The 26,518-nt window shown below is 47.3% G+C and overlaps 1 protein-coding gene and 1 pseudogene across 3 annotated transcripts in view; one reads left to right on the top strand and one right to left on the bottom strand.

The window, feature by feature from the left end:
* Positions 1 to 202: 202 nt before the first annotated feature.
* WTIP (WT1 interacting protein) overlaps positions 203 to 26,518 on the bottom strand; it is a 35,973-nt gene continuing 9,657 nt past the window's right edge. The window contains exons 3-8 of one of the 2 annotated variants that reach the window (XM_084770922.1): positions 17,938 to 18,005; positions 17,735 to 17,797; positions 17,462 to 17,603; positions 16,503 to 16,554; positions 15,213 to 15,281; positions 203 to 999 (exon numbers count right to left, since the gene is read on the bottom strand). In XM_084770922.1, coding sequence (XP_084627048.1) covers positions 981 to 999; positions 15,213 to 15,281; positions 16,503 to 16,554; positions 17,462 to 17,603; positions 17,735 to 17,797; positions 17,938 to 18,005 — 413 coding nt within the window. In that variant the 3' untranslated portion in view covers positions 203 to 980. The remainder of the gene's footprint in view (positions 1,000 to 15,212; positions 15,282 to 16,502; positions 16,555 to 17,461; positions 17,604 to 17,734; positions 17,798 to 17,937; positions 18,006 to 26,518) is intronic. The other variant, XM_084770921.1, reaches the window with a different exon arrangement.
* Positions 20,209 to 24,030, top strand: LOC311591377 (mortality factor 4-like protein 1; annotated as a pseudogene). Its single transcript has one exon. The product of its transcript is annotated as a mortality factor 4-like protein 1 (transcript).

Here is a 26,518-nt window from a genome sequence, read left to right as displayed (position 1 = left end):
AGCTCAAGAGCTCCCTTTCCTGAAGACCCTGACAAACGATGCCACATTGAAATCTGAAGCAGGTACAGACAGATTTTAGAAGAATTTATGCAGAAGTAGTTAAAACTACAAATGTTCTTACCACGGTGACTCTAGTAGCTACATGGCACATGAACATGTCCATGAGCAAGCCTCCTGCGACTAAGAAATAACCACCTTGATCCAAGTTTTTAGAAGAAAACTATATTCTTTTAAAGAAAATGCAAACATCCTCCAGGAGGGAAAAAAACTTAATTTAAGTCAAATCATATGCTTTTGTGGTGGAGCCTGATACAGTGTGCACAGATGCTCCCTGGCCCGGTCTTCAAGTAGCCCCCTCCTGCACTCACTCATCCATATTCATATATTCCCCCTCTCTCTCTCTCCTCTCTCTCTCTCTCTCTCTCTCTCTCTCTCTCTCTCTCTCTCTCTCTCTCTCTCCAGGTCTTCTCTGCTCAGGGTCTTCAGAGGCTGATGATGCCAGCAAAACACCGGGGCTAGGATCCAGAGCACTGGGAAAATGCCCCTGAAAACACCCACCAAGGCCAAATCATGGTGTTCCTAGGTTGTCTCTGCTCCCTGGCCCTGTGACCGCACACAGGTAAGGCATGCCTCCCCCACCAGCACAAGCCCTGCCTCTGGGAGCTGAGACAGGGAGGAGCAAAGTGCACTGGAGAGGCTGTCCTGGGACCCAGCAGGGGAAGTGGCTTCAGGCACAGAAGGTGAATAAATAGAAATTGCTTCTTTGCCGCTGGGGTCCGGCCCCTGCGGAAGGGACAGCAGCTGGGTGGAGGGGGGGAGGGGAGAGCACAGGTCACCCCTCCCTCAGATAGCTGCTTCTCAGAGCTCAGTCACGTGCACAGCAGGAGAGGGGAGCGGGCCCTGTCCGAGGCGCCTCAGGTGGCAACGGCGGCAGAGCAGGTGCCCCTCCAGGGGGTAGCAGCGGCGTCCCTCCTCCCCACTCAGCTGCATCCCACAATCCTGCAGAAGAAAAAACACAACCCTGAACACCAGTGAGCAAGAGAAGGGGCATCCTCACCAAGGAGACACGAGGGTTGGGGCAGGTACGCAGGCTGGAGCCTTAATGACACCGAAGAGGAACAAGCTTGACACCAAGGACTTGGACCCAAGTACAGTCTCAGGGAAAGGACAGGGCTGGGCAGTCAATGCGGTCTCAGCCTAACATGCTATGGTGGTTTTGTTTGTTTCTGTTTTTAGAAATAGGGTCTTTCTTTCTTTCTTTTTAAAGTTATTTATTATTATGAATACAGCCCTCTGCCTGCATGTACATCTGCAGGCCAGAAGAGGGCACCAGATCACATTATAGATGGTTGTGAGCCACCATGTGGTTGCTGGGAATTGAACTCAGAACCTCTGGAAGAGCAGTCAGTACCCTCAACTGCTGAGCCATCTCTCCAGCCCTGAAATAGGGTCTTTCTATACTCATCCATCCTGGACTCCCCTATATAAACCAGGCTGGCCTCGAACTCACAGAGATCCACTTGCCTCTGCCTCCCAAGTGCTGGGATTAAAGGTGGCACTACCATTCCCAGCTTCACAAGCTATGGGGGGTTTTTGGGGGCTTGGGGGTTTTTTTGTTTTGGTTTGTCGAGACAGGGTTTCTCTGTGTAGCCTTGGCTGTCCTGGACTCACTTTGTAGTGTGGGAACTGGACAAGGCTAGCTTCCCTGAGCAGAAGCCCCCTCCCTGCCCTGCGCTCAATCAGCTTCAAGTCAACTTCCCTTCGGGAGCTACACCGAGGAGCTCACTTCCCTGAGACCCAAACAAAAGCTCACCTTACCAGATTAGGGCCAGCTTCCCCTTCCCCAATTGTGTGGGAGACCCTCAGTGTAACAGCTACAGCAGATGAAAATTTAGGTAAGAGTTCCCCTGAAGATAGCTTCCTATGCCCCTTACCCAACTATGTGACGTCAAGGCTGGAAAAGTCCCACTTGCGGTTTCTGCCTTTCTAAACCTTGTATCCCAAGGAGCCGAGGCCGCTCACCTTCCTCAGCCTCTGGGAAACGAACAGTCCTTGGCTCCAGAGCAAGATCAATAAAAAGACCCTGTGTACATGGCATCTGGCTGGTCTCTGGTAGTCTGTGGAGGCTTCATGACTTGGGCATTACAGTAGACCAGGCTGGCCTCGAACTAACAGAGATCCTCCTGCCTCTGCCTCCCAGATGCTGGGATTACAGGCGCGTACCACCGTGCCCAGCTCCACAAGCTTTGGTTTTAAAGATCAAAGCAGGACCGGCGACATGGCTCAGTGCTAAGAATGTGCTACAGAACCATGAAGACCACAACTCACATCCCTGTAACCCACAGAGCAAGCCAGACACACACACACACACACACACACACACACACACACACACACACACACACACACACAGAGTTAACATACTACCCCCAGTCTGCCTAGCAACCTATGACGTCTGCCCAGCAGGATATAAAAACACAAACCATCTAGTCTCTCTCTCACCTTTCTCCTCTCTTGCTCTCCTTCCTCCGTCTCTCCCCACCGCCCACCTCTCTCGCCTCTTCCCTCCCTCCCTGGGCCCTCCTTCCTTCTCTGCGCATGCCCATCTAATAAACTTCCGCATAGCATATCTGCCGGCTGCTGCTCAGCTCTCCTGCCACATGCAGCACACCTCGCTGTGATCCCATCACTGCCCTGCCCGAATGAGCCCTTCCAACAGACCTCAGTTTTCTGCTGATGAAAATTTAAAATTATATTTTAAAAATCACCCACGTGGTTCAGGCTTTCTCCTTTCCACGTGGCCTGCACACTTGCAGCTAACCCCTCCTCTCGCCTCCAAAGGCGTCCTCCAGCTCTCTCTCTTCCACAGCAGCCTTTTGGAATTTAACACAGATGGGCTGGGAGCAGGGTCAGCAGAAGGCGCCCCAGGCTATCAGCCACCACTGAGTGTGCCCCGCTGGTCCAGAGTCCTTGAGGTGGGACAAGCATGCGCTGGGCTGCCCCTCCCCGCCACCACAGCCACCTCACTAGGTAATCTCAGTTGCTGAGGATTTTAAATAGCATCTTCTGATCCACAGCCACCTGCATTTGGGTTGCTCTGCCTTATGACCTGGGCCCTCCTGCCCCAAGCAGGAGAAATCTAGGAGGAGGTGCTCTCACTGGAAGGCTTGAAAGCACAGCTATCAAGATCTGGCACTTTCAAAATTTCTCTGCAACTAGCTGCTCACAACACATAACAAGTCATCATGTTGGTTTTGGGATAAAGGGAGTGGAGTTATTGCCCCATCACCATCTTGGCTGAGGGCAAGCATCTGACTAACCACCATCTTTGTTTTGGGAAATATGGCTACATCTACCATCTTTACAAAGGGCTGCCATCCCTGTTCGAATCCTTACTAAACTTCAAATACAGCTTTTGTCTTTTTCAATGGTTACCTAATTTTGATTTTTACATTTTCAAGGTTGTATTTTTCAGCCTGGTTCAAATGTTTTTATTTCTAACATGTCTTTACTAATTCCTAGACAAATAAATAAATGCTGTTCCTCCTGGATTCAACTACAGGCTTCCTGGCTAATGGGTGTGATACAACTTTCAAATTGTTCTATAATGTTCTGCTGTACAACATTCACTTGTTTACAATGTCAAAACTTGAGTGTGGTGGCTTACCTTCATTCTTAAAGCCTAAAAAGCACCGCCTTATAAGTATATTTAGCCTTATTTTTTGCTAATCTATAATATAGCTTTCAACTTTTATAAGCTATAGACCTTTTATAAACTGAAATATACAAAATGCTGTTCTGTTCTCTTTTTATGGACTGTGTTTATGAAGTTTAAGACTCCAACTTAATAAGCATAAAGCCTAAAGTCTTAGTCTTTAATGATTAAGGTAAGCTATACACAAAGTCTGTCTACCTAAATATTCTTAAGATAGACTCTGGTCTCACTGCCATCTTAACTAAAAGGCTGAGGATGGTTCCTAAACCCCCATACAGGAACTGGTAAAAATTATTTTTAAAATCTTTAAAGCCCAAGCAAGAGAAGCCTTCTGGACAGGCTCAGCTACAGCTGAAAACCATGCTCCAGGCCTCAGCCGCTGCCCTGAGGCAAGGAAAGAGAGGTCTGCAATGCCCCACTCCCACAGGGATCCAGCTTGAGCCAGCTCAGCCAGGGACCTGTTTCAGATGTAGCCAAAAAGGGACACTGATCCCACTGCTACCTGAAACCCATACCCTGCCTGCCGCAGACTGGCCTATGGGTGTCACTGCTCACATGCAGGCCTGTCCTCTGTGTGCAGCCACTGGAGGGTCAACCAGTACAAGAGCTTTAGACACTTCCAGCCTTCACGTTCCTTGACCTGGCAGGGCACAGATGGCTCTCAGATTGAGCAGCCAAACCCAGAGTACTGCTGCAATTCTGTTTTAACCTCATACTCAGGCTACGCAGTCACACTGCCAACTCCTACCATGGGAGGCCTCAGACACCTTCCCAGGCCTCTTCATAGGCAGGAGACCAAATTTCACCCATCAGGTCTAGATGCAGTCCACCCTGTTACCAGACTTGAAGGACTGGTCTCAGACGGAGCCTGTTAGGAGACCCAACTTTAAACCTCACTCCTAGAGCTACTGTCAAGTCTACATACAACCTACCAAGGTACCAGCCTCACAGGTCAGGTCTCAGATACAACCCTTTGCCACTTTGAGCTGAAGGACAGTGGTTGCTCATAGCAATATCACCTATGTCTGAAAGCTTCCAAGAAGGTGCTTTATGAGTGTTGGAGCATCTGAGAAGGTGTTTTACGGTTGGTACAAGCAAGTCATGAATGTTAGAAGGTCTACGGGAGTATCTTAAGTTGGCAAATACAAGTTATGACAGTCAAAACGTCTAAAAGGATGTTTTATCTCTTATTGCTATGCTACTGCTGCATTGAGACTGTTCAGAGCTCTGACACTAATCAATGGAGCTCTGACTTATTAATCTAACTGTGGTAAAACATTCTAATATATGATCCTCTATCATAGCTCCAAGCTCAAGATTTTAAATTTCCTTTGGTTTGTCTTTTACTTAAAATGTTTCTGGTTGTGCTTAAATTATACACAACCAGTCTTCTGAACAGGGGGAAGAAACCCCTTTCATGATGTGTACTGATGCTGGAAGTCAAAATCAAGTGAGCTTTTGCTCTTCTGCTCTACAGGTTCTGTTCTCCTCACATTGCTGTTCCAAAGGTATCAAACAGTTCCATAAGGCTCTGCCTTTTCTAAGCTCAGCTCAAAGAGTAGTCATGCTTATAACCCAAACTTTTCCTCCAAGCTTCTGCTATGCTGTATGTCTACTGCCTTTTCCTACAATGTGTATTTCACTGCAAATTACAAACAATAGTGATGCCTAAAATTTATCTCTTTTGGCAAACCTAAAAGGACTCTTAAGTTACAGAAAATCTACCTCTCAGGTCAAGTGAAACCCAGATAAGTACTGGTAATCAACAGTCTAAATCTCCACCTATTGCCTATTTTGGAGGGTGGGATTCCCTGGTATCAGGACTCCCCTCCCTAACTACCCGATTGCTACCTTTCTACACCCAACACTGGCTAATTAAGTGAGTTCCCCCTTCCTAGTCCGTGTAAACGCTTCCCTTTGTCCGAGAGACTGTCAACACCTCTCTGATTCCCTGGAGCAGAGATTCCCAACCCCAGGCTACATGACTGTGGCTGGTCCTTGAGGACCTCCAACTAGGACTTTTCCCACTGGGCAAGACCACCAACACAGTTCTGTTTCCGCTGCCACCACCGCACTATCCTGGTGCACTAGGTGACTATGTCCCCGGGCCAGTTCATCCACCAGAGCTGGGCTCTCTTGGTCACTGGCCAACACTGACGAGTCACTGGGTCAGTCTGTTCCTGTCTTTTTGAGTCACATTCTGTTTCTGGGGATGCACTAACGGATTACTGACTTCACCTCTCCATTGGCCGACCCTCCAGCTCCTCTGGGATGCCTTCTGGAGCTGCTAAGCTTACACACCTCTGCAGCCAAACTTGGACAAATCCAAAACCAGACCTTTTTAACTGCCACCATCAATCACATAAAATGAAAGGAGGCACTTCATTTTCCAGTCTTTTCCTTGTTCTCCCCAAAGTGTCAAATATACACCTAAGGAAAAATAAAAAGTTCCCTGCATTGGAGCTTTTCTCTTCTTTACTCTAAAACTTCTGTCTCTGCTTGCTCTCCCAAGAGTTGCAAATGCACACCTAAAGGGAATTTTCTCCCTAACCTACTAACTTTGCCTTCGGCCCACATATATGGTCCGGTATCCTGCCAGACTTCCTACATCTGGGATGTCATTAAAACACCTACCCACAGTGCTCCAGTCCAACCTCACAGATCCTGTCAGCTGGACCTGCACTGTTCTTCCCAGTTACAGATGTTCTGAGACCCTGGACAGCAAACACAACAGCCTGCTCTCCCTGGACCTGGCCAACATTTCAGCCTTTTAAACCCCCTGCCACCGCCCTGTCAGCAAGAATCAGTCGAATACATTGATTTCTTCTTCTCTTACCCTGAGGTAAGGTGTGCTCCAGACCCGGGACAATCGGCTCCAGGTTCCCCCAGCACTCCTCAGTCCCCATCTGCTGCAGGACATGGTTGCCATACCCCGCCCTCTACCCTGCACTTTCCAAGGCACAGCTTTTCCTTCTCCTTCAACTTCACCTTCACCATATAATCTGATCATTTGGTTGCTCTTCTCTTTTCTCCCTTGCATGGCAGCCAGAGCTGCTTCCAATAAAAATCAATCCAATGTCCTCATTTTTTTAATTATAGAAAAAGGGAGGAATGTTAGCATACTGCCCAAATCTGCCTAGCAACCTATGGCGTCATTACCTCCCTGCCACTGGTCATGCCCCTACCCAGGAGCACATAAAAGGACAAACCCACCTCCTCTCCTCCCTCTCATCCTTCTCCTCGGTTGCCATCTTACCTCTCTCTTCTCTACTCCTGTCTCTCCTTTCTTCTCTGTTGTTATCTTTCTTCTCTCTTCCTGTTTCCTCTCTCTCTCTCTCTCTCTCTCTCTCTCTCTCTCTCTCTCTCTCTCCTCTCCTCTCCCCCCATTCCTTCTCCTCCCATGCTCATATGATAACCTTCTCCATATTTTATCTATTGTGTGGTGCATATTTTATATCTTATTTTTCATATTTAAAACACATACAACTTCAAACTCCTTAATAATTTTTTAAACAGCAACAGCTAACAGGCAGTTGTCATAGCCACATCTGTAACTCCAGCATTCCAGAGGAAGATATAGAAATTCAAGTTCTAGGCCAGCCATGGCTATATAGTAAGACTGTGTCTCACAGGAACCAAAGTCAAAATTTGCAGTCTGTTTATTAGACTGTAACCTCAGGAGGCTGAAGTAGGAAATTGGGTTTGAGTCTAGCCTGGGCTATTAAAAAACCACAAAGGCTGGAGATCTAGCTCAGCAATTGTTGGGGTGATCAACAAATACTGAATTTCTGGCTATGAAAAAGTGTGGTTTTAATTGTTATTTGAAGCTTGCAACACACAGCTAGCAGGATATGTAAATGTCACCTGCTTTTAAAAATACTGCCGGACGGTGGTGCACGCCTTTAATCCCAGCACTGGGGAGGTAGAGGCACGTGGATCGCCGTCAGTTCAAGGCCAGCCTGGTCTACAAAGCGAGTCCAGGACAGCCAAGGCTACACAGAGAAACCCTGTCTCAAAAAACAAAAACAAAGAAACAAAAAAAAAATACTGGAAGCTGCCCAAGGAAGGTGATTTCCCCAGCCTACTAGTGGAGTTAGGAATGTGACTTCTGCATAATAAAGAACTGGCAGTGGAGCTGGGGCGGGAAATCCAGACAGATGGAAATACAGGAAGATGCAGGCGGACATGGAGAGATGTGGATGGACACAGGAGACAGAAGGAAATGGAGCAGAGAAGTGAGGACCAGGTGGAGAGACAGAGTACCGAGAAGTCCTCTTCAGTTACCAGCAGGCTCAGAGCCTGCCCACAAAAGGCCAACGGCCTTAGACTACTTAGATGCCTCCTTGTCTTAACTAATATACCTCAAATGGGATTCAAGAAAGCTCTGCAATATCTGACACACCAACATGGGATCCAAAATCCAGGCTTAGGCACAGGATTGAGATCCCGACTGGCCACGAGTTCTGGACACAGGAAGCAGATGAGAGAATCCAGGCAGGAGAACGTGGCTGAAGGAGCAGAGTCAGAGAGGTGAAATTCCAGACCTCAGAGCCAGAAATGTATGCTCTGAGCAGGCAGTCACCAGAGGACAGAGTTTAGGGAAGCTTAAGTACAGAAATAAATATAAAATAAATAAGTTTGGAATTGTCAAAAGAAATAAGTGGAAGTGTTTTGTAAATGTGAACAATAAAGACTCCAAAGGAAGCAGAAAGTTAACAAGATTTAAACATTTTTTTCCTATATTAAAAATTGGAAAACAGGCCGGGCGTGGTGGCGCACGCCTTTAATCCCAGCACTCGGGAGGCAGAGGCAGGCGGATCACTGTGAGTTCGAGGCCAGCCTGGTCTACAAAGCGAGTCCAGGACAGTCAAGGCTACACAGAGAAACCCTGTCTCGAAAAACCAAAAAAAAAAAAAAAAAAAAAAATTGGAAAACACAATAGCAGAGGGCATTTGGATCCTGTAGCTTTATTTAATTACCAATATAAACTTAATTATAATATGTTCAGTAATTTTCGCTGTTTTCTATTTCCACTCTAAGAAAAATCAGAATAAAGAAGAAAGGAAATCTCTTTGTCCTTATTCCTCACGTTGACAAGAAATAGGCTTAGATAAGGAGAGAATGGAGACATAGAATGCTAACAAGCCATAGAACAGAAATTAGAGATCCTTTAAATCAGAATAAAGAGATTTTCTCAAGGTAGGACAGAAGAATTCAACCTCAAGCCTACAGCTCCGCCTTATGATGAGATTGTAGGCTAGTAGTCTACACCTGTTAAAACAAACAAACAAACAAACAAACCTACAATAATTGTTCAAGCAACCATAAAACAATTACTAGATTATGAAGAATTTAGATGGCAGCCCATAAGGATGCTAGATCTAAAAACATTTTAAGAGGCAATGGTAGCCTATGGCGCGTGCACTCACCTTATACAAAACAGGTACTAAATAACTGGGCCAAGAAAAAAAATCATATAATTCCCAAAGATTGGAAAGATTTACTATCACCTATCTTAGAAAGTGGCCCTCAACTACAATACTCACATGGTGGAGAAAAGAGGCTTTAGCTATGGAGCAAAGTAATAGGACTACAGGCATTAATATTCATTAATATTGTCAAGGATCCGCTGCTGGGTGAAGGTCAGTGTGCTGAGTTACAAATGCAGGTCATGTTTGACGATGCCACCTTAGAGCAGTGTCATGCAGTAACTGTAAATGCCTGGGGCAATGGGGAATCATTCACCAAGGTGACCCAGGGCTCAGGCGAATCTCACTGCTAACTCCAGCTGTAGACAGAGCACTATTACACCAGATGCAAAACAAGTACTCATCGTGTCTTTGCTTTTGAGAATGCTAAAGCTGAATGCAAACGGGCTGCTAGACCTGTAAAGGAAGATCTTCTCCCACTTATGAATGGACTAAAACTACCGTGCATACTGATCTAATGCGTACCACGCCACTCTACTAGGACAAGCAGCTGCTACAAGTGTGAGAGCTCTAAATGGCCAATGCTTCGGCTGTAGAAGACATTGCCCGAAGGACTGAAGACAAACAATTCCCAAGGATGATATTTTCTCTAGTGTCAACCCAGGAGAGAACTTCCTGAGTCTGTATAAGATGTGGAAATGGTGGACACATGGCTCATGAATATAAATCATGCAGAGATATATGAGGCAATTCCCTACAATGGGGAAACAGCCAAAGGGGCTTTGCTTGGCCCTGACAAACAACCTGAGATCATCGTTCTCTGTCAGCCAAGGAGACTGTTCTAGAGAACAGCTACAAAAATTAATGTCTGATATGACAGACAGTGCAGTTCTAAGCTTAACTACTTCGAAGAACAGAACAAGATTTTTAGAGTTACTAGGAAACGAGTATTTGGGAAACTGCTATAAAAGATCCCACACCAAAGCAGAAACTACAACTAAATGGAACTGAGACTGAAGACCGCAGGGGAAGATGTAACAATAACTTCACAAGGTTCTTGGAATCCAACTTGGCAACTTCAGAAGACACAGCTCCTAGGGACTGGGACACTGTCTCAGGTAAAAACAAAGTCTAACATGGATTACATGTGTAGGACCAGAAGGTTAGAGAGAAAGAGTAAGGCCATAGACGTGAGTTTATGGGGAAGAGACCTACTGCAACAGTGGAAAACACAAGTTAGCATTCCTTCAAATTCAGAGACATGTCAAAAAATAAGATATTCCTGATAAAGGTACTGAAAAATGATGAACACATTCTATAAACCTTGCCCTACCTATTTAAAGCTGATTGATTAATTTTTTTTTTTAATGCTGTAGCTTGATATGCGGAAAAAGAGAGAGGCAGAGATGGAGGTTTGCAGGCCTGGGGTCAGGGGACCACAGGGCAAGAGAGCTGAGGCAGGTACAGGAGGAGGGAGAGAGGCGGTCACGATGGGCTACGGCGTGGATGGAGGGGAGCAGCGCAAACGAAGAACATGAGCAAGCACCTTGGGATTATGGATGGGAAGCAGCCCAGGCAGGAACGATTAAAGCACATGGCTTGCCATGGGGTCTAGGAACTGATCAGGACAGTTTAGAGGGTTAATTCTGCCCGGTCCCAAGTTAAAGGAGGCCATTTAAAATACAGCTGTGTCCTTATTGATTGTAACAGCAGTTCAGATAATACGGCCATAATAAGTATATGGCCACCCAGCACAGGGCTTACACCTGAGTGACAGTCTGAGAAGTCCTGGGTGAAAGGAGGTTTCTGAGCCAAAGAGCTGGGAACCAAAGCAAGAGGCACGGCTCTCTTAAGAGGAGCTGCTGCCTTCCAACAAAGTACTGAACGATTGCTGCTACGGCCGCTCTGGGACTAGAGCCTGACGGCGCAGCAACAGGGTTAAACGCAGCACGCTAAAGAAAACTAGGCCGACAGCCGCAGCGGAAGTGCAAAGAAAGCCCCATGGCAGAGACCATTCGGATCCTTTCCGGCTTTGTATTGGTTGTTGTCAGGGACCTGGCTGCACTGTGTTCAGTGCTGACCATGGTTTTCTGGACCCTCTCTACAAAAATTCAAAATGAAATGACCGTGAGTAGGAAGGGAACTGAAGGACTTACTGCAGCTGGAGCTCAGGGCTCTCTGGCTACAACATGTCTGTCAGCTGTCTTTGAAAAGGGCCTGCTGATACATTTTAACAACTAAACTCCAAGGAATGATGTACAAGGTTTAACTGCTGCACCCTAAGAGGGCACAATTGGCCCAAAACTTAGAAATTTCCTGTTTCTTTGTGTGATGTTTGTTTAAAAGTTTTGAGTTACAATGATATGGAATGGAGATGAAATATTTTAGGACAGTGGTGGCACAAGCCCTTAATCCCAACACAAAGGAGACAGACACAGACAGATCTCTAAACCCTGGATCAGCCTGGTCTACACAAGGAAGTCAAAAAGGAACCTGCTGAAGAACCACTTACAAAGACAGTCCTTACAGTTCCTATGTAAGTTTCTTCTTAATAGTGGATAATAGGGGGGCTGGAGAGATGGTTCAGAGGTTAGGAGCACTGACTGCTCTTCCGAGGTCCTGAGTTCAATTCCCAGCAACCACATGGAGGCCCACAACCATCTATAATGAGATCTGGTACCCTCTTCTGGTGTGCAGGTGTACATGCAGGCAGAGTACTGTATATATAATAAATCTTTTTAAAAAAATAATAATGGATAATATGCTGGGCATGGTGGTACATGCCTTCAATCCCAGCACCCAGGAGGCAGAGGCAGGCAGATCTCTATGAGTTCGAGGCCAGGCTGGTGCACAAAGTGAGTCCAGGACTGCCAAGGCTACAGAGAAACCCTGTCTTAAAAAACCAAAAATAATAATTGTTGTTGTTGTTATTATTATTATTATTAGTGTAATAATAATAGTAGAAGATAGTTGTGTCCTTACTGATCTAGAGGATGGATACACATCAATCTTAGGTTTATGTAAGAAGTTGCACTACCCTAAAAGACAGGAAAACTGGTGGGAAAGGCATTTTGGCTTAAATGAGATATTCTGTTAATCAATTAAGGACCCAAAGCTAGGCGGGAGATGAACATGTGAGCTGACTGGCTCCCACAGGCAAAAGCTAAGGTGATGTGTCACACTGCTGTGGGCTTATCCCTGTAGAAGCAAGGCGTGTGAGGGGACAGGAAGTGATTCAGCCTAGCACACAGAAACACAGAGGGGGGCTCTACACATGCCAGCCTAAGTGAGGGCCCAAAGCACAAAGGCTCTACTATTCCTATGTTTGAAAGGTGGAACCACCCATTCCATGTGGAGAAAGGAGTGGGGTGAAAAAAATAGCTGCAACAAATGTAGAAACCCAGGCCCAAACCTGTAAACAGGTACAAGATGCCTCTCTGCACCTCGGGGCAACCGGCTTATCCCTTTAGATGCGGGACGCTTCCTCGGGGGACAGGAGATGGGTTGGCCTGCAGCAACTGGTGCCCAAGAGCCCAGAGGAGGATATTTGGATCTATACCGTCTTGTTTATATTTCAATGTGATACTCCGTGTATGTTCAATGGTAATATCATACATCCTCTTTGAGAGAGGTCAAAATGGAACGGACACAGGTAAAATTACATCAGCCTATAAGTCTATGAACTCAACCTGCAGAACAGGCAGCTAACTTATACCACTGACCCCAATACGTGGGAACAGCTCTGGGACTGGCAGAGGCACGGACTTCTACGCATAGTCAGTAATTCTTGTCGGCTACAGAGTCCCCACGATTGACTATTACATGTGACATGAATGAAGATTTACACATGTCTTCCTTCTGTTCATAAAACGAGCAGAAAATATCCTTAACTGATCTGTGCATCCTGTACATCTCATGCATTTATTCTCTTAGAACTATATATTGTCTGGGAGAAGACTCCTCCCCCGGGAGCTGAGGGGCTGACACAGTTATTCCAGCAGGTTCCAGCCTCAACTGCTTCAGCTGCCGTTCCCCATCAAAACCCGCTCCCAGGACAGCTTCAAAGAAAGCTGCTGATCTCAGCTGCTCCACTCTCTAAATGTTGAGAAACTTCAGGCTTTAGAGAAGTCCTGGTTGAAAAAGTCTGAAAGGCTGGACCAATTGAAATTTAGATTTTTTTAAAAATATATATGTACTTTCCATAACAGTCAATGAGACAGGTAGCATGGCTGCTGAAAAAACACTATTATTTTAGAAAGAACTGCTGAATTAAATTAGCCTACAGACTATAAAGATGTGTTAACCTCAGTCAGGAAATGTGCTCTGTTGGGAGAAAAGGCTATGTATTTATCTCCACAGGAGAGAAAAATCTATGGATTCCTTCAAAGTTAATAAAGAATAGATTTGACCACGGGAGACCTACTGGCAACCTCGGCTGCAGACTCAGGAGACCCAGAAGAACAAAACACACGATGCGAATGCGGATCCCGCTATGAGAGACAGCTTGGAAGAGTGGCTGAGGCATGAATGTGTCTGCATTCTTTAGGCGACCAAGTCCTCATGACCTCTTATTATATGTTCATCCTTCCTATGGCATGGATAGGGACTTATGACACCCTAACAGAGTCTGGTTATGCAGCCCAAACAGAGCTATACACATTGGCAGGCGTCTTTCACCTGTTCAAACACAGAGCAGAAAACCATTGGCTGGATTTGCACACTGCACATTACAAACATGTTTTGATGAAGAAATGTCCCTACAATGTTGCCAACAGCTACATAGATGTGTGGATGTGTGTGTGTGTGTGTTTGTGTGTATATGTGTATGTTTGTGTTTGTGTGTATGTATCTATATTGAGTTCTAGGACAGCCAGGGCCACACAGTGAGACCTTATTTTTTAAAAACCAAACAAACAAAGCAGTGCGTAGTGGCACATGCCTTTAACCCCAGCACTCGGGAGGCAGAGGCAAGCAGATCGCTGTGAGTTCGAGGCCAGCCTGGTCTACAAAGTGAGTCCAGGATAGCCAAGGCTACACAGAGAAACCCTGTCTCAAAAAACCAAAAAGAAAAAAAGAAAGAAAGAAAGAAAGAAAAAGGGTGCCTGGTCCCTTGTCCATGAAGGAAGTGGTTGAATCATTAAAGAGATTTTGGGTCTTTGGGGGTATATTCTCAAGGCGACTCAAAACCCGGGAGCCTAAGGCAGTTAAGAGTACAAGTTCTAGGGCTGGGTAACTTTAATCCCAGCTCTTGAGAAGCAGAGGCAGGTGGATTTCTGAGTTTGAGGCCAGCCTGATCTACATATCCAGTTCCAGGGCAGCCAAGGCTATACAAGGAAACCCTGTCTTAAAAAACTAGAGTACAAGGAGCCAGGCATGGTGGTGCACACCTGTAATCCCAGCACTCGGGAGGCAGGTGGATTGCTGTGAGTTCGAGGCCAGCCTGGTCTACAAAGCAAGTCCAGGACAGCCAGGGCTACACAGAGAGACCCTGTCTCGAAAAACCCAAAAAAAAAAAAAAAGAAAGAAAAACAACAACAAAAAAACAAACAAAAAAAACCCTAGAGTACAAATTCTGGGCCAGCCTAAGCTAATAACCGAGTTCTATGCCAGCTATGTAGAGTCCCTGTCTCAAAGACAAAACAAAAAGCCCCATGGAATCTTGTGATCTTTTTTCTCTCTGCACTGGCCTAGGGAAGCCAACACTCTTCAGCCTGCAGGGCCTCTATCCCTACCCTCTGGCAGCTTTACCAGCAATGCAAAATCTTACACACACACACACACACACTTTTCTACATAAGCACAATTTTTACTGCCTCAAGCTACCTTCATTGCCTGCCTGGTTAACTTTTACTCAACAGTCAACTCTTAGGCTGAGTGTTACCTCCTCCAGGAAACCTTCTGTGATGTCCCAAGGTTCTGACAACTCTCTTCAACAGTACACATCACCTTTTGAGGGCACTGCTAAGTCTGAATTTCCATCTAGTCTACTAAATCCAACACCTCACCTAGTGAAAATGTGACTATCAGAAAGAGAAACGGGCGCCTGTGTGTAGGAGGCCGGGGCTTACCTCACAGTGGTAACACTCCACATGGTAGTCTCTGTCCATGGACACCACACGAATGGTTGTCTCACAGCCCTAGAGGAAGAGGCAGGGTTCACACGCGTTCTTCCTGGACTTGGAGCACTATGACCTTTCCATTAAAGCACACCTACAGTGTCCGCACTACGCAGGCACGCCCCATGCACATGGACGCTGAACTTCTGCAGCTTCCCAAGAGTGACTGGGCATGCGCCCTGGCCATCTTCCCCAACTGGAGCCACACATACGCATGTGACAATAAGAAAATGACAGCCGGGCAGTGGTGGTGCACGCCTTTAATCCCAGCACTTGGGAGGCAGAGGCAGGTGGATCGCTGTGAGTTCGAGGCCAGCCTGGTCTACAAAGCGTGTCTAGGACAGCCAAGGCTACACAGAGAAACCCTGTCTCAAAAAACCAAAAAAAAAAAAGAAAAGAAAAGAAAAGAAAAAAGAAAAAAAAAAATGACACGAGGGGCTAGAGAGAAAAACCAGCAGTTAAGAGTACTGCCTGCTCTTCCAGAGGACCCAGGTTCAATTCCCAGCACCCACATGGCAGCTCACAACTGCCTGTAACTCCAGGATCTGACACCTTTATACAGGCATACATTCAGGTAAAATACCAATGCACATAAAATTAAAATAAATAATTTTCCTTTTAAAGGAAGAAAGAAAATGACATGAGTGCTGACTCATGGCTGCATTTTCACCTCTCCAGGACCAGGAACTCCCACTACCAGTCCTGCTTCCTCAGGATGGTGACTGGGACATAGATAATTCATGCAGAAAGACCCAAAATTAAGAACTGCACAGGCGAGCCGGGCATGGTGGCGCACACCTTTAATTCCAGCACTCGGGAGGCAGAGGCAGGTGGATCTCTGTGAGTTCGAGGCCAGCCTGGTCTACAAGTGAGTCCAGGACAGCCAAGGTTACACAGAGAGACCCAGTCATGGGGTGGGGGAGTGGGAGCTACACAGGTCAAGGCCTTCCTCATCTGTCCTCTGGCCCTAGGCCACCCAACACCCACTGCAGAACTTTCCTTTTGCAGGGAATGGAGCAGAGTGCTGCAGTGGAACAAGTTAAAACCAGGCCACAGCTTCCTTGTAATTCACCCGGGGCTCGCCTGCCCCACCCCTATCTATTCCTCAGCCCCAAAGAGAGCACAGGATGCACAGCCACCGGGAGCCACTCCTTCTGTGGCCCAGGGTCTGAGGCAGAACGGGCAGGAGCGAGCAGAGCCTCAGGGCCGGCCGCCTGCCACTCCCAGGTGAGGTGTGCCTACCTGTGCGGGGAGGATGGGGCGGGCACAGGAGGCACACTTTGGTGCAAACACCCTGAAAAACAAAGGAAAATGCAGTGAGAAGATGGATGAGTAGAGGTAAGAGCACAGGGGCCGTCTGCCACCACAGCTCCACGTCAGCCTGCCCCGCCCTCCCGTGTGGACACCAGCCACTGCAGTTCCTATTTGCCTCCTCCTCCAGGATGGCTTCAGACTCTCTCTCGACATCTCCTGTGTACTCTCTGGCCCCTCATACCCAGACTGAACCCATCCCTAGGGGAGACCTCTGCTCCACCCTGAGTACCAAGGACAAACGATGGCACCAATACCCAAACTCAGCAGTGGCACAGGCCCACAGCACATAAACAGACTGGCTGCCATGGGACACCAGGGCTCTTCTCTCTTGGGAGCAAAGGGCTAGACAGCAGGAACAGTCCCGTGAGCTCACCAGGAAGAGGAGGGGCACATGTAGGGAAGTGGAGGCAGGAGGCGATCAGGAAGCATGGCGGCCCTGCCTTGCCCTTCAGGCTTCCATGTGAACCATGCCCCAGTCTCATGTTTTGGGAGGCTGTGGAGCCTTTTGGAGGTGGGCTTGGCTAGTGAAGGTCATCATTAGAGGAAGAAACTTAATGGTTACACCTCACACCAGGCTCTTTCCTGATGCCCCTTCTTTCTGTTCCACCAACAGCTAAGATATCTCATCTTCCTGCTCCTGTCCCCAAAGCCAGAGCTGTCCCCAGCACTATGATGTCAACACCAGGCCTTGCCCATGCCAAAATAAGCCTCTTACACTGTTCTGTGAAGGATTCTGTCACCAAAGTGGGAAGCGTTACTAACACACCTGCCACACAGGCTGAGAAAACACAGAGGGGCAAAAAAGGACAAAAGCAAGAATCAGAGAGGCAGAGGTAAGCAGGAACAGAGGGTCCGTGAGCTCCACTGCCCCAACAAGGGGAACTCACACATGGTAGTCTCTGACGCAGTAGATGTTGTTCTCCACATCCACGGTGAAGGGAACACCATCCAGACAGTCGTTGCACACCGAGCAGCGGAAGCAGCCCGGGTGGTAGGACTTGCCAAGGGCCTGAAGGATCTGGAGAGGCACTGAAAGGTCAGTGCAGGCGGGACACTCAGCACGGCCCCTCCAAGGCCGTGGCTCAGGGCCCTACCATCGGTCTGGAGCAAGAGAGGGGCGGGGGGGGGGGGGGCCTCCGGGAGACCTGGGAGGTTCTCACCATCTCCATGATGAGGTGTCCACACACGCTACACTTGTCAGCTGTTTGCTGGAACCCGGAGTACTGAGAGGGGACACAGGATCCAGGACGTCACGTGACAAGGGGGCACTCACTGCCGCTGGCCTCAGGTCTGCATATGAGTCCGAAGGAGGGTCCCGCCCCTGCTCCCACCCAGCTCGGCCAGCAACACAGTGGAGACTCACCAGGAAGTCCTCCTCGCAGTACACTTTCTCACCCACGTTATAGAAGGCCTTGCCGCGGAGGCGTCTCCCTGCAAGGGAAAGGGGTGGGAGATGCTGGGACCAGGACGGAGCCTGGCTTGAGGCTCAGTACTCACCTCTAACCAATGTGAGAGTGAACTACGAATATCCTTAAGCATCCTCCCAGTGCTATGCTACTGTTATAAATATTTCAAGCTAGAGTGGTGGCTCCCACCTCTAACCCAACATCCTAAAGATGAAGGCAGGACCCCAAAGTCTGAGGACAGCCTCGGCTACAGGATAGGACCCGCCCTGAAAAAAACAAATAATAAAAGTTGAGTGTGGTGGCTCGTGCCTGTAACCTTAGCACTTGGGATGTGAGGGCAGGAGGAACCTGAAGTCTATGTTCATTCTTGGCCGCAAAGCATCACTGGAAGCCAGCCTGGGCTATAAGACAGCCCCTCTTAAACAAAAAGAAACTGCAACAGTGGACAAAACTGTAATAAAAGCAAATACAAGAAGGTCTCCTCCTGTCACACCTCTACTATGTCTACTGCCTCACCTGGCATTACCATCTACCAGGAGGTGCCAGGAGCCACTAGCAACGGGAAGAAACTACTGCCTGGTGAGGGTGCTTGTGAAAAATATGCAGCTGCTTTAAGCATGTTGGTGAGATATTAAGTAGTTTTTCTCTTAAACAGCTTTGTGGCCTACTTTGTAATTTCAGATCTCAAGAGGCAGCAGGAATTCAAGGCTACCTTGAGCTATACATAAACATCCTGCCTAAAAATACATCAGAACTGGGGGCACACAATGGCATGGCTCAGTGGTAGAGCCCCTACCTAGAATCCCCTGAGAGGACAAGAGAGATCGGGCAAGGTACCTGGAAAGAGTGGGCTCTCAAAGCTAGGGATATTGGGCAGCAGTAGAGTCCCTGCCTAGAATCCCCCAGTGAGGGGCTGGGGGCATGGCTCAGTAGTAGAGCCCCTGCCTAGAATCCCCCAGTGAGGGGCTGGGGTGTGGCTCAGTGGTAGAGCCCCTGCCTAGAATCCCCAGTGAGGGGCGGGGGTGTGGCTCAGTGGTAGAGCCCCTGCCTAGAATCCCCCAGTGAGGGACTGTGGTGTGGCTCAGTGGTAGAGCCCCTGCCTAGAATCCCCCAGTGAGGGGCTAGGGGTGTGGCTCAGGGGTAGAGCCCCTGCCTAGAATCCCCCAGTGAGGGGCTGGGGTGTGGCTCAGTGGTAGAGCCCCTGCCTAGAATCCCCTAGTGAGGGGCTTGGGTGTGGCTCAGTGGTAGAGCACCTGCCTAGAATCCCCTAGTGAGGGGCTGGGGTGTGGCTCAGTGGTAGAGCCCCTGCCTAGAATCCCCCAGTGAGGGGCTGGGGTGTGCCTCAGTGGTAAAGCCCCTGCCTAGAATCCCCCAGTGAGGGGCTCTGGGTTAGATTTCCAGTACCACAAAACAGAAAAGATTTAGTCTTGTGCCAGAAGTTCTAGGCAGTGTATAATAATGAGACATGAAATTTAGAGGGATGGAGAATAGAAAGAAGTAAAGCCATCTATAATTACAGATAATATGATTATGTTACACAGAAAACCATTAGTATCCCATTAGCCCACTTCAGTTTATTGTAATTGTATGACAGGCTAGAAGCCAGCATATGAGAACCAAATGCTTTTTTGGGGTATGGGGGAGGTTAGTTTTTCAACACAGGGTTTGTCTGTGTCGTCCTGGCTGTTCTGGAACTCAACTCTGTAGACCAGGCTGGCCTCAAACTCACAGAGACCCGCCTGCCTCTGCCTCTGCTTCTGCCTCTTAAGCACTGGGATTAAAGGCGTGCACCACCACCATCCAGATCCCATATGCATTTTTATTCTGGCAACAAATATTGGTTAAAACTTTTAAACCTACATTTATGAGGCTGGAAAGATGACTCATGGTTAAGACTGGACTGTTCTTGCAGAGGACCCAAATTAGGTTCCCAGCATTCACACTCGGTGGCCATAATGAACTGAACAGCCAGATCCAGAGGGAGCTCCTAAGGACACTCTCAGGGCATTGCTGTCACTGAACATACACAGACGCACACAGACACAATGACTGACACACACACACACACAGAGAGAGAGAGAGAGAGAGAGAGAGAGAGAGAGAGAGAGAGCGAGAGGGAGGGAGGGAGAGAGAGAGAGAGAGAGAGAGAGAGAGAGAGAGAGAATTAAAAAGAAACTATGCTGATAACAGCATAAAGACAGAAAGCAACAAACTTAGGGAGATATGGGATAAACCTAGGGAAATGTGGGAAGGTCCTCTGTGCTGTTAACCCAGACTTGCCCCACAGAAACCCAAGACATAGGCTGAGAAAGCACATCACAGAGTCAACCCTGGCGCAACTTGCACGTCTTGTAGGCAAAGGCTGGCAGCTCTCTAACAGGACTCTCTTGTGCAAAATTGCCTGCAGAGTAGACTCCTCAGGAGACAGAGAGCATCCACCTTAGGAAAAGTGTGAGTCTGTTTGCTGTCCAGCATCACAAAGATGAGAGGTGCTTCTGGGACAAGGGACAAGGAGATTTTGCTGACAGCCTATTGTAAAATATCGGGGTAGGCTTACTGGAGTGCCAGCTTCTCCAGAGGCTGAGGCAGGAGGATTGTTGGAACCAAGAAGTCTGAAGTCATGCTGGGCAGCACAATGAATCCACCTCAAAAATGTTTTTTAAAACTATAATTCCTGGGCTGGAGAGATGGCTCAGAGGTTAAGGGCACTGACTGCTCCTTCAGAGGTCCTGAGTTCAATTCCCAGCAACCGCATGGTGGCTCACAACCATCTATAATGTGATATGGTGCCCTCTTCTGGCTTGCAAGTGTTCATGTAGCCAGAGCACTGTATATATAATAAATAAATAAATCTTTTAAAAAAAAAAAAACTATAATTCCTAAGCTTAAGTTTCTAGGATTTGCCACATAGCCGGAGAGTGCAACATCACCCAGGACCTCCCCATCCCATGAAAGCCAAGAGTCAAGCAGAACAGGAAGTGTGTGTGAAGGCTCTGACCCAGAAGTATGTCCATTCCATCAGCAGGTTAACTGCCAGCACGCTGCTGGGTAAAATTCTGCACCTTCCCAGCTCACAACAGCTGTGTTCATTTTCAGGTGCTACCCAATCTCAACATCTTTTATTTTCTGTAGAAATCAGTTTGTTTTTATGGTGGCTCCGTCAGGGAAGTGCTTGCAATGGCGGCACACCCTTGCCACCCCAGCAGCCTACCTACCTGAGGAGGTGACATGGGCAGTACTTGCAGCTTGCTGGCCAGCTACAGTGGCCTAATTGGCAAGCCTCGGGTCCCAGTAAGAGACCCTGCCTTAAATTTTTTAAAAATTCCTAAAAAAACAACACCTGGAACTAACCTCTGCACACATATGACTCTAATATGAAATTGTTATCAATGTAAACATAAACATAAACATTAACAACCTAAACTGCGTGTTGAGTGTGGCTGCTCATACCTGTAATCCCATCACACAAAAACTAATGAACTGGGCTTAGTCAAAACTTAACATTTCTTAACAAAAGCATCACTGAGGAAAGTATTCACATAGTGTATATGTCCATAACTTCTTTGTCTTTATTTCCACCCAAGAAACGGTTTCTCTGTGTAGCCTTGGCTGTCCTAGACTCCCTTTGTAGACCAGGCTGGCCTCCAACACACAAAGATCCACCTGCCTCTGCCTCTCTGAGTAGTGGAATTAAAGGCGTGTACCACTGCACCCCAGCTTTGCTCAGTAATTAAAAGGCAAATAATCAGGCAAATCACGCCTAGGCTGTAGAGCTGGCTGTTCCAGACAGCGCTAAGTTAGGTGGGGTAGAGAGAAGGAGGAGGCGACAAGTCACTTATAAACATCACCCACACAGGGCCTGAAGCCTAAATTCCAGGAGGGTGAGTGAGTGGTGTGCTTTCATGGGCCTCTTCTTTATGAAGCAAAGTGTGTAAGGGTCGCCATAAAGGACAAATAGGAGAAATAATTTATCCATTACAGTGGTTGGAATAAAAATTGGGATGAATGGGTTCCAGAAAGCAGAGTACTCAAATACGCAGACACCAACTTGCAGAAACAGGGAGAACGTCAAAAGGCCAACCAGGGACAATCTGCAGAGGGCAAGATGACAGGGGAAAGAAGACATCAGGTCTGCAACAGAAAAATGTTTAAGTGAAAACAAAAAAGGAACAGGCAGAAAACAGCGGGAAATGGTGGCAGTACAGTGAGACGCCTCAGCCTCCTGGGAAGAAAAGAGCCCGGGTGGCTCCTGCAGCTGACGATGAAGACACATTCCTGAACAGAGCTGAAGTTAAGGTAAGGATTCCTGCAGAGCTGGAGCCATGGCTGTGGACGCCTGGGGCTTGATCACAGACACAAACAGCTCTTTTATCTTCCTGCCAAGAAGAACGTGGATTCCATTTTGGAGGATTATGAGAAACACAGATAATACGGAGCGCGCTGTTAACGAGGCTGCGGCCGGATGGAGGGGTACTTCACTGTGATGCTGGCCACCCAGCGACTCCACAAATCACAGAGACCACAGTATGCTGAAATGCTCACGGGTCACCCCGACGCACCCACGCCCCGGGTGTATGGAGAGCCACATTTACTGAGATTATTTGTGCGAACTGGAGCGATGTTAGCTCACACACCTCTAGATGGGAAACGCCCTGCTTTATTCCTGCACTATCAACATGATTTCCTCAAGTACCTGGCGGAGGCTTCTGCGCTTTTGCTCAGTGCCTGTGACTGTGAAGCGGCTCCTGCCGAGTACCATCGGAAAGCCGCGAGGGGTGCGCGCTCTCACTCGTGCCTGGAGCCTGTGAACAGTGTAGTTCAGTCCTTCTCTTGTACAAATGATGGACTTTGACGACCGTTAGCGTTTAACAGAGTTGATATTTGTTTTCTGTTTCTATTTCATTTCACTGTTTCTCCTAGTGTCTTCAGTGATGGACAAGAGAGACACGCTGTAGAGTGTTTTATTGCCTGGTTGACAACGCTGCTTCTGAATGCTGGGGGTTCTGTTCCTTTGGCACTACCCACTTTTATAATACGTGTTAATGCTCTACGACAACATGCTCTGATTCCTAGTGCCAAAGGTTCACTTCAGAGTATATAACTGAACACTCATCCATCGGGGCTCTTTTTTTTTTAATGGTGCTTAAAGAGCCCATCCATCCTCTATGCATCATGTTGTCCCTTAGGCATTTTATCTTTGCTCAATTGTTCAAGAATACTGGCTTGTTTCATGGTTTTAGTATTTGTGTCTAATGTATATTTTAACATGATAGTTGCAACACATAGTGTAGCTCCAGCTTTATGGAAAAATCTATCTTATAGGAGTTGTTTTTCAGATCTTAAAATTTTTCTTTAAATTTCAAAAAAAAAGAAAAAAGAAAAAAGAAAAAGAAAAAGAAAGAAAGTCAAATAATCAGCAAGTGCAGGCAGGAGGATACATTACAAGTTCCAGGCCAGACAGAGCTAGCTGGCTAGAGAGACCCTGCCTCAGAAACAAAGAACTCAAAACTAGTTGAGAGACGCCAGTGGTTAAGAGCAGAGAGCCTGAGTTCAGTTCCAGCACCCACAAGGATGGCTCACAGCCACCTGGGACTCCAACCACAGAGATCTGACACCTTTGACCTCCTTGGGCAGCAGCACTCACATATACTTAGTTCCCCCTTAGACACACGAACACACACACACACACACAGTAATTAAAAATAAAACCCCAAGCCGGCACAGTGGAGCACGCCTGTAATCCCAGCACTGGGGAGGCAGAGGCAGGCAGATCGCTCTGAGTTTAAGGTCTACAAAGTGAGTCCAGGTCAGCCAAGGCTACACAGAGAAACCCTGTCTCGAAAACAAAATAAATAAACAAACAAACCCTAAACAAAACAAAAAGACAAGTAATCCTCAGTTTTATAAAAATGGGCAGAAGCTTTGAACAGTATCTAAATAGACAAGCTGCCTGAGGCACCGAGATGCTTGCTGCCATGCCGACAGCCTGAGTCTGATCCCTGGATCCACACAGAGGAGGAGAGAACTGGCTCCTGCAGGCTTTGCACACACACACAAATATATTACAAAAATGTAAGCTTTTTCTTTTTTTGTTTTTTCAAGAAAAGATATAAGGGGCTGGAGAGATGGTTCAGAGGTAAAGAGCACTGCCTGTTCTTCCAAAGGTCCTGAGTTCAATTCCCAGCAACCACATAGTGGCTCACAGCTATCTACAATGAGATCCAGTGTCCCTGCAGGCATACATGGGGGCAGAGTACTGTATAAATAATAAATAAATTAAAATTTTTTTTTGAGACAGGGTTTCTCTGTGTAGCGTTGGCTGTCCTAGACTCACTTTGTAGACCAGGCTGGCCTCGAACTCACAGGGATCTGCCTGCCTCTGCTAGGATTAAAGGCATACGCCACCACGCCTGGCCAATAAACAAAATCTTTAAAAAAAGAAAAGATGATATATTAATGGCCAAAAAGCAAACAATAAGATGCTCACTGGGAAATGCATATTAAACCCACGACAAGATTCCACCAGCAGAAGTTACTTAGAAAGGGCATCAGCGCCCACTACTGGCATGCATGCAGAACAGTGTGATTCTTAGGTTTCTAAGGACTGTCAATGTACAACGCCTTGGGAAGACATTTTGGCAGTCTCTTATAAAATTAAACATACACATAACCGGGCTGGAGAGATGGCTCAGAGGTTAAGAGCACTGGCTGCTCTTTGAGAGGTCCTAAGTTCAATTCCCACAACCACATGGTGGCTCACAACCATCTGTAATGAGACCTGTGCCCTTTTCTGGCCTGCAGGTGTACATGCGGGCAGAACATCGTATATATAATAAATAAATCTTTTTAAAAATATATATGCAGGGATGGAGAGTTGGCTAAGTGGTTAAGAGCACTGTTTGCTCTTCTAAAGGACCCAGGTTCATTTCCCAGCACCTACATGGCAACTTACAACTGTCTGTAACTTCAGTCCCAGGTGATCTCACACCCTCACACTAATGCACACAAAATTAAATAAATTTTAAATATATATATATTTATATATATATATATGTATACCCTATGACCCCAAAACCCTACTCCTTGTAATTTCCTCAAGAGAAATGAAAAGCATGCACAGCAATGAACTCTGCAGGAGATGGAAGCAGCCTAGTGCTCATTAACGATGACAGGAGAAACAAGCTGGGGCTGCTCACACAATGGGCGGCTGTGCCACACTCAGGAGGCACACACTACTGACACACGCAACATGGATGAAAAGAAAAGCCACCACCGTGAGAGCCGCTGCCCTACAGATAAAGCCCACTCTAAGGGCTGATGACAGCCTGAGCCACTCGGCAGCCCCAGCCTGGGCAGCCCTGCCCCACCGCCATTGTCTCAGCCTTGTAGCCTCCTCGGGTTATAGATGAACAAGGCAAGATACGAGAAATTATTTTTAAATTGGGTTATGTGTGCACGTGCTGTGAAAGGCAGAGGTTAACACTGGATGTCCTCCTTCATCGCTCGTCATCTTATTCTTTGAGGCAGAATTGCACCCTGAACCTGGAGCCGGCAGATGAGCTGGCCAGCAAGACTCTGGGGTCCTCCTGTCTCGGCCTCCCTGGCATGGTCACCACATTCAGCTTTTTTTACATGGATGTTGGGGCTCGAACTCAGGTTCTCATCCTTGTGCAGTATGCACTTTACTGACTGAGCCGTCTCCTGCCCACTCCTCCCCTTTTATTTTAAATAAGAAATATATATATATATATATATATATATATATATATATATATATATATATATATATATATGGACAACATTTATTCAGCAAGAACAAGATGGGTGTGCATTACTGACTTAGCCAAAGGACGGTGGGACATGAGGCCTAAGAGGCAGTCTTCTCATCATAGCACATAGACTTGTCCAAACTGGCACCTGAAGAAATGGCTGTCCATCCTAGATACAGAGGGATCTGGTTGTTTCTGTTTGAGAAAGGGACTCTCTGTCACCTAGGCTGGCCCTGAGCTCAGTGCTTCTCAGCCTCCAGCGTGCCAGCATTACAGGTATGAGCCACTGTCTTCCTGCCCCAAAAGTAGCCTCTCTTTGACTCGGTACTATGTATTATACTGTGTTCTGGTGGTTTTCAGTGTCACCTGCCACAGCTAGGGTCGGCAGAGAGGAAGGAGTCTCAGCTGAGGAAATGCCCCTGATATCCAGCTGTAAGGCATTTTCTCAATTAGTGATCAGTGGGGGAGGGCCCAGTCCATTGTGGGTGGAGCCATCCCTGGGCTGGTGGACGAGGGTTCTGTAAGAAAGCAGGCAGAGCAAGCCAGTAAGCGGCACCCTCCATGTTTTCTGCATTAGCCCCTGCCTTTAAGATGCTGTCCTGATTGAGTTCCTGCCCTGACTTCCTTCAGTAGTGAAGTGATGTGGAACCCTTTGCTTCCCAACTTGCTTTCTGGTCATGGTGTTTCATCACAGCAGCAGAGACCCTAAGACACACTCTGAGATCAAAATATCCCACGCAGGGGCTGGAGATGACTTAGCATTTAGGGG

This window comes from Acomys minous (assembly GCF_964271855.1).
Source record: "Acomys minous genome assembly, chromosome: 20".
Taxonomy (NCBI): Eukaryota; Metazoa; Chordata; class Mammalia; order Rodentia; family Muridae; genus Acomys; species Acomys minous.
Note: the sequence above shows the minus strand (reverse complement) of the source record. Positions and strands in the feature narration are given on the sequence as shown.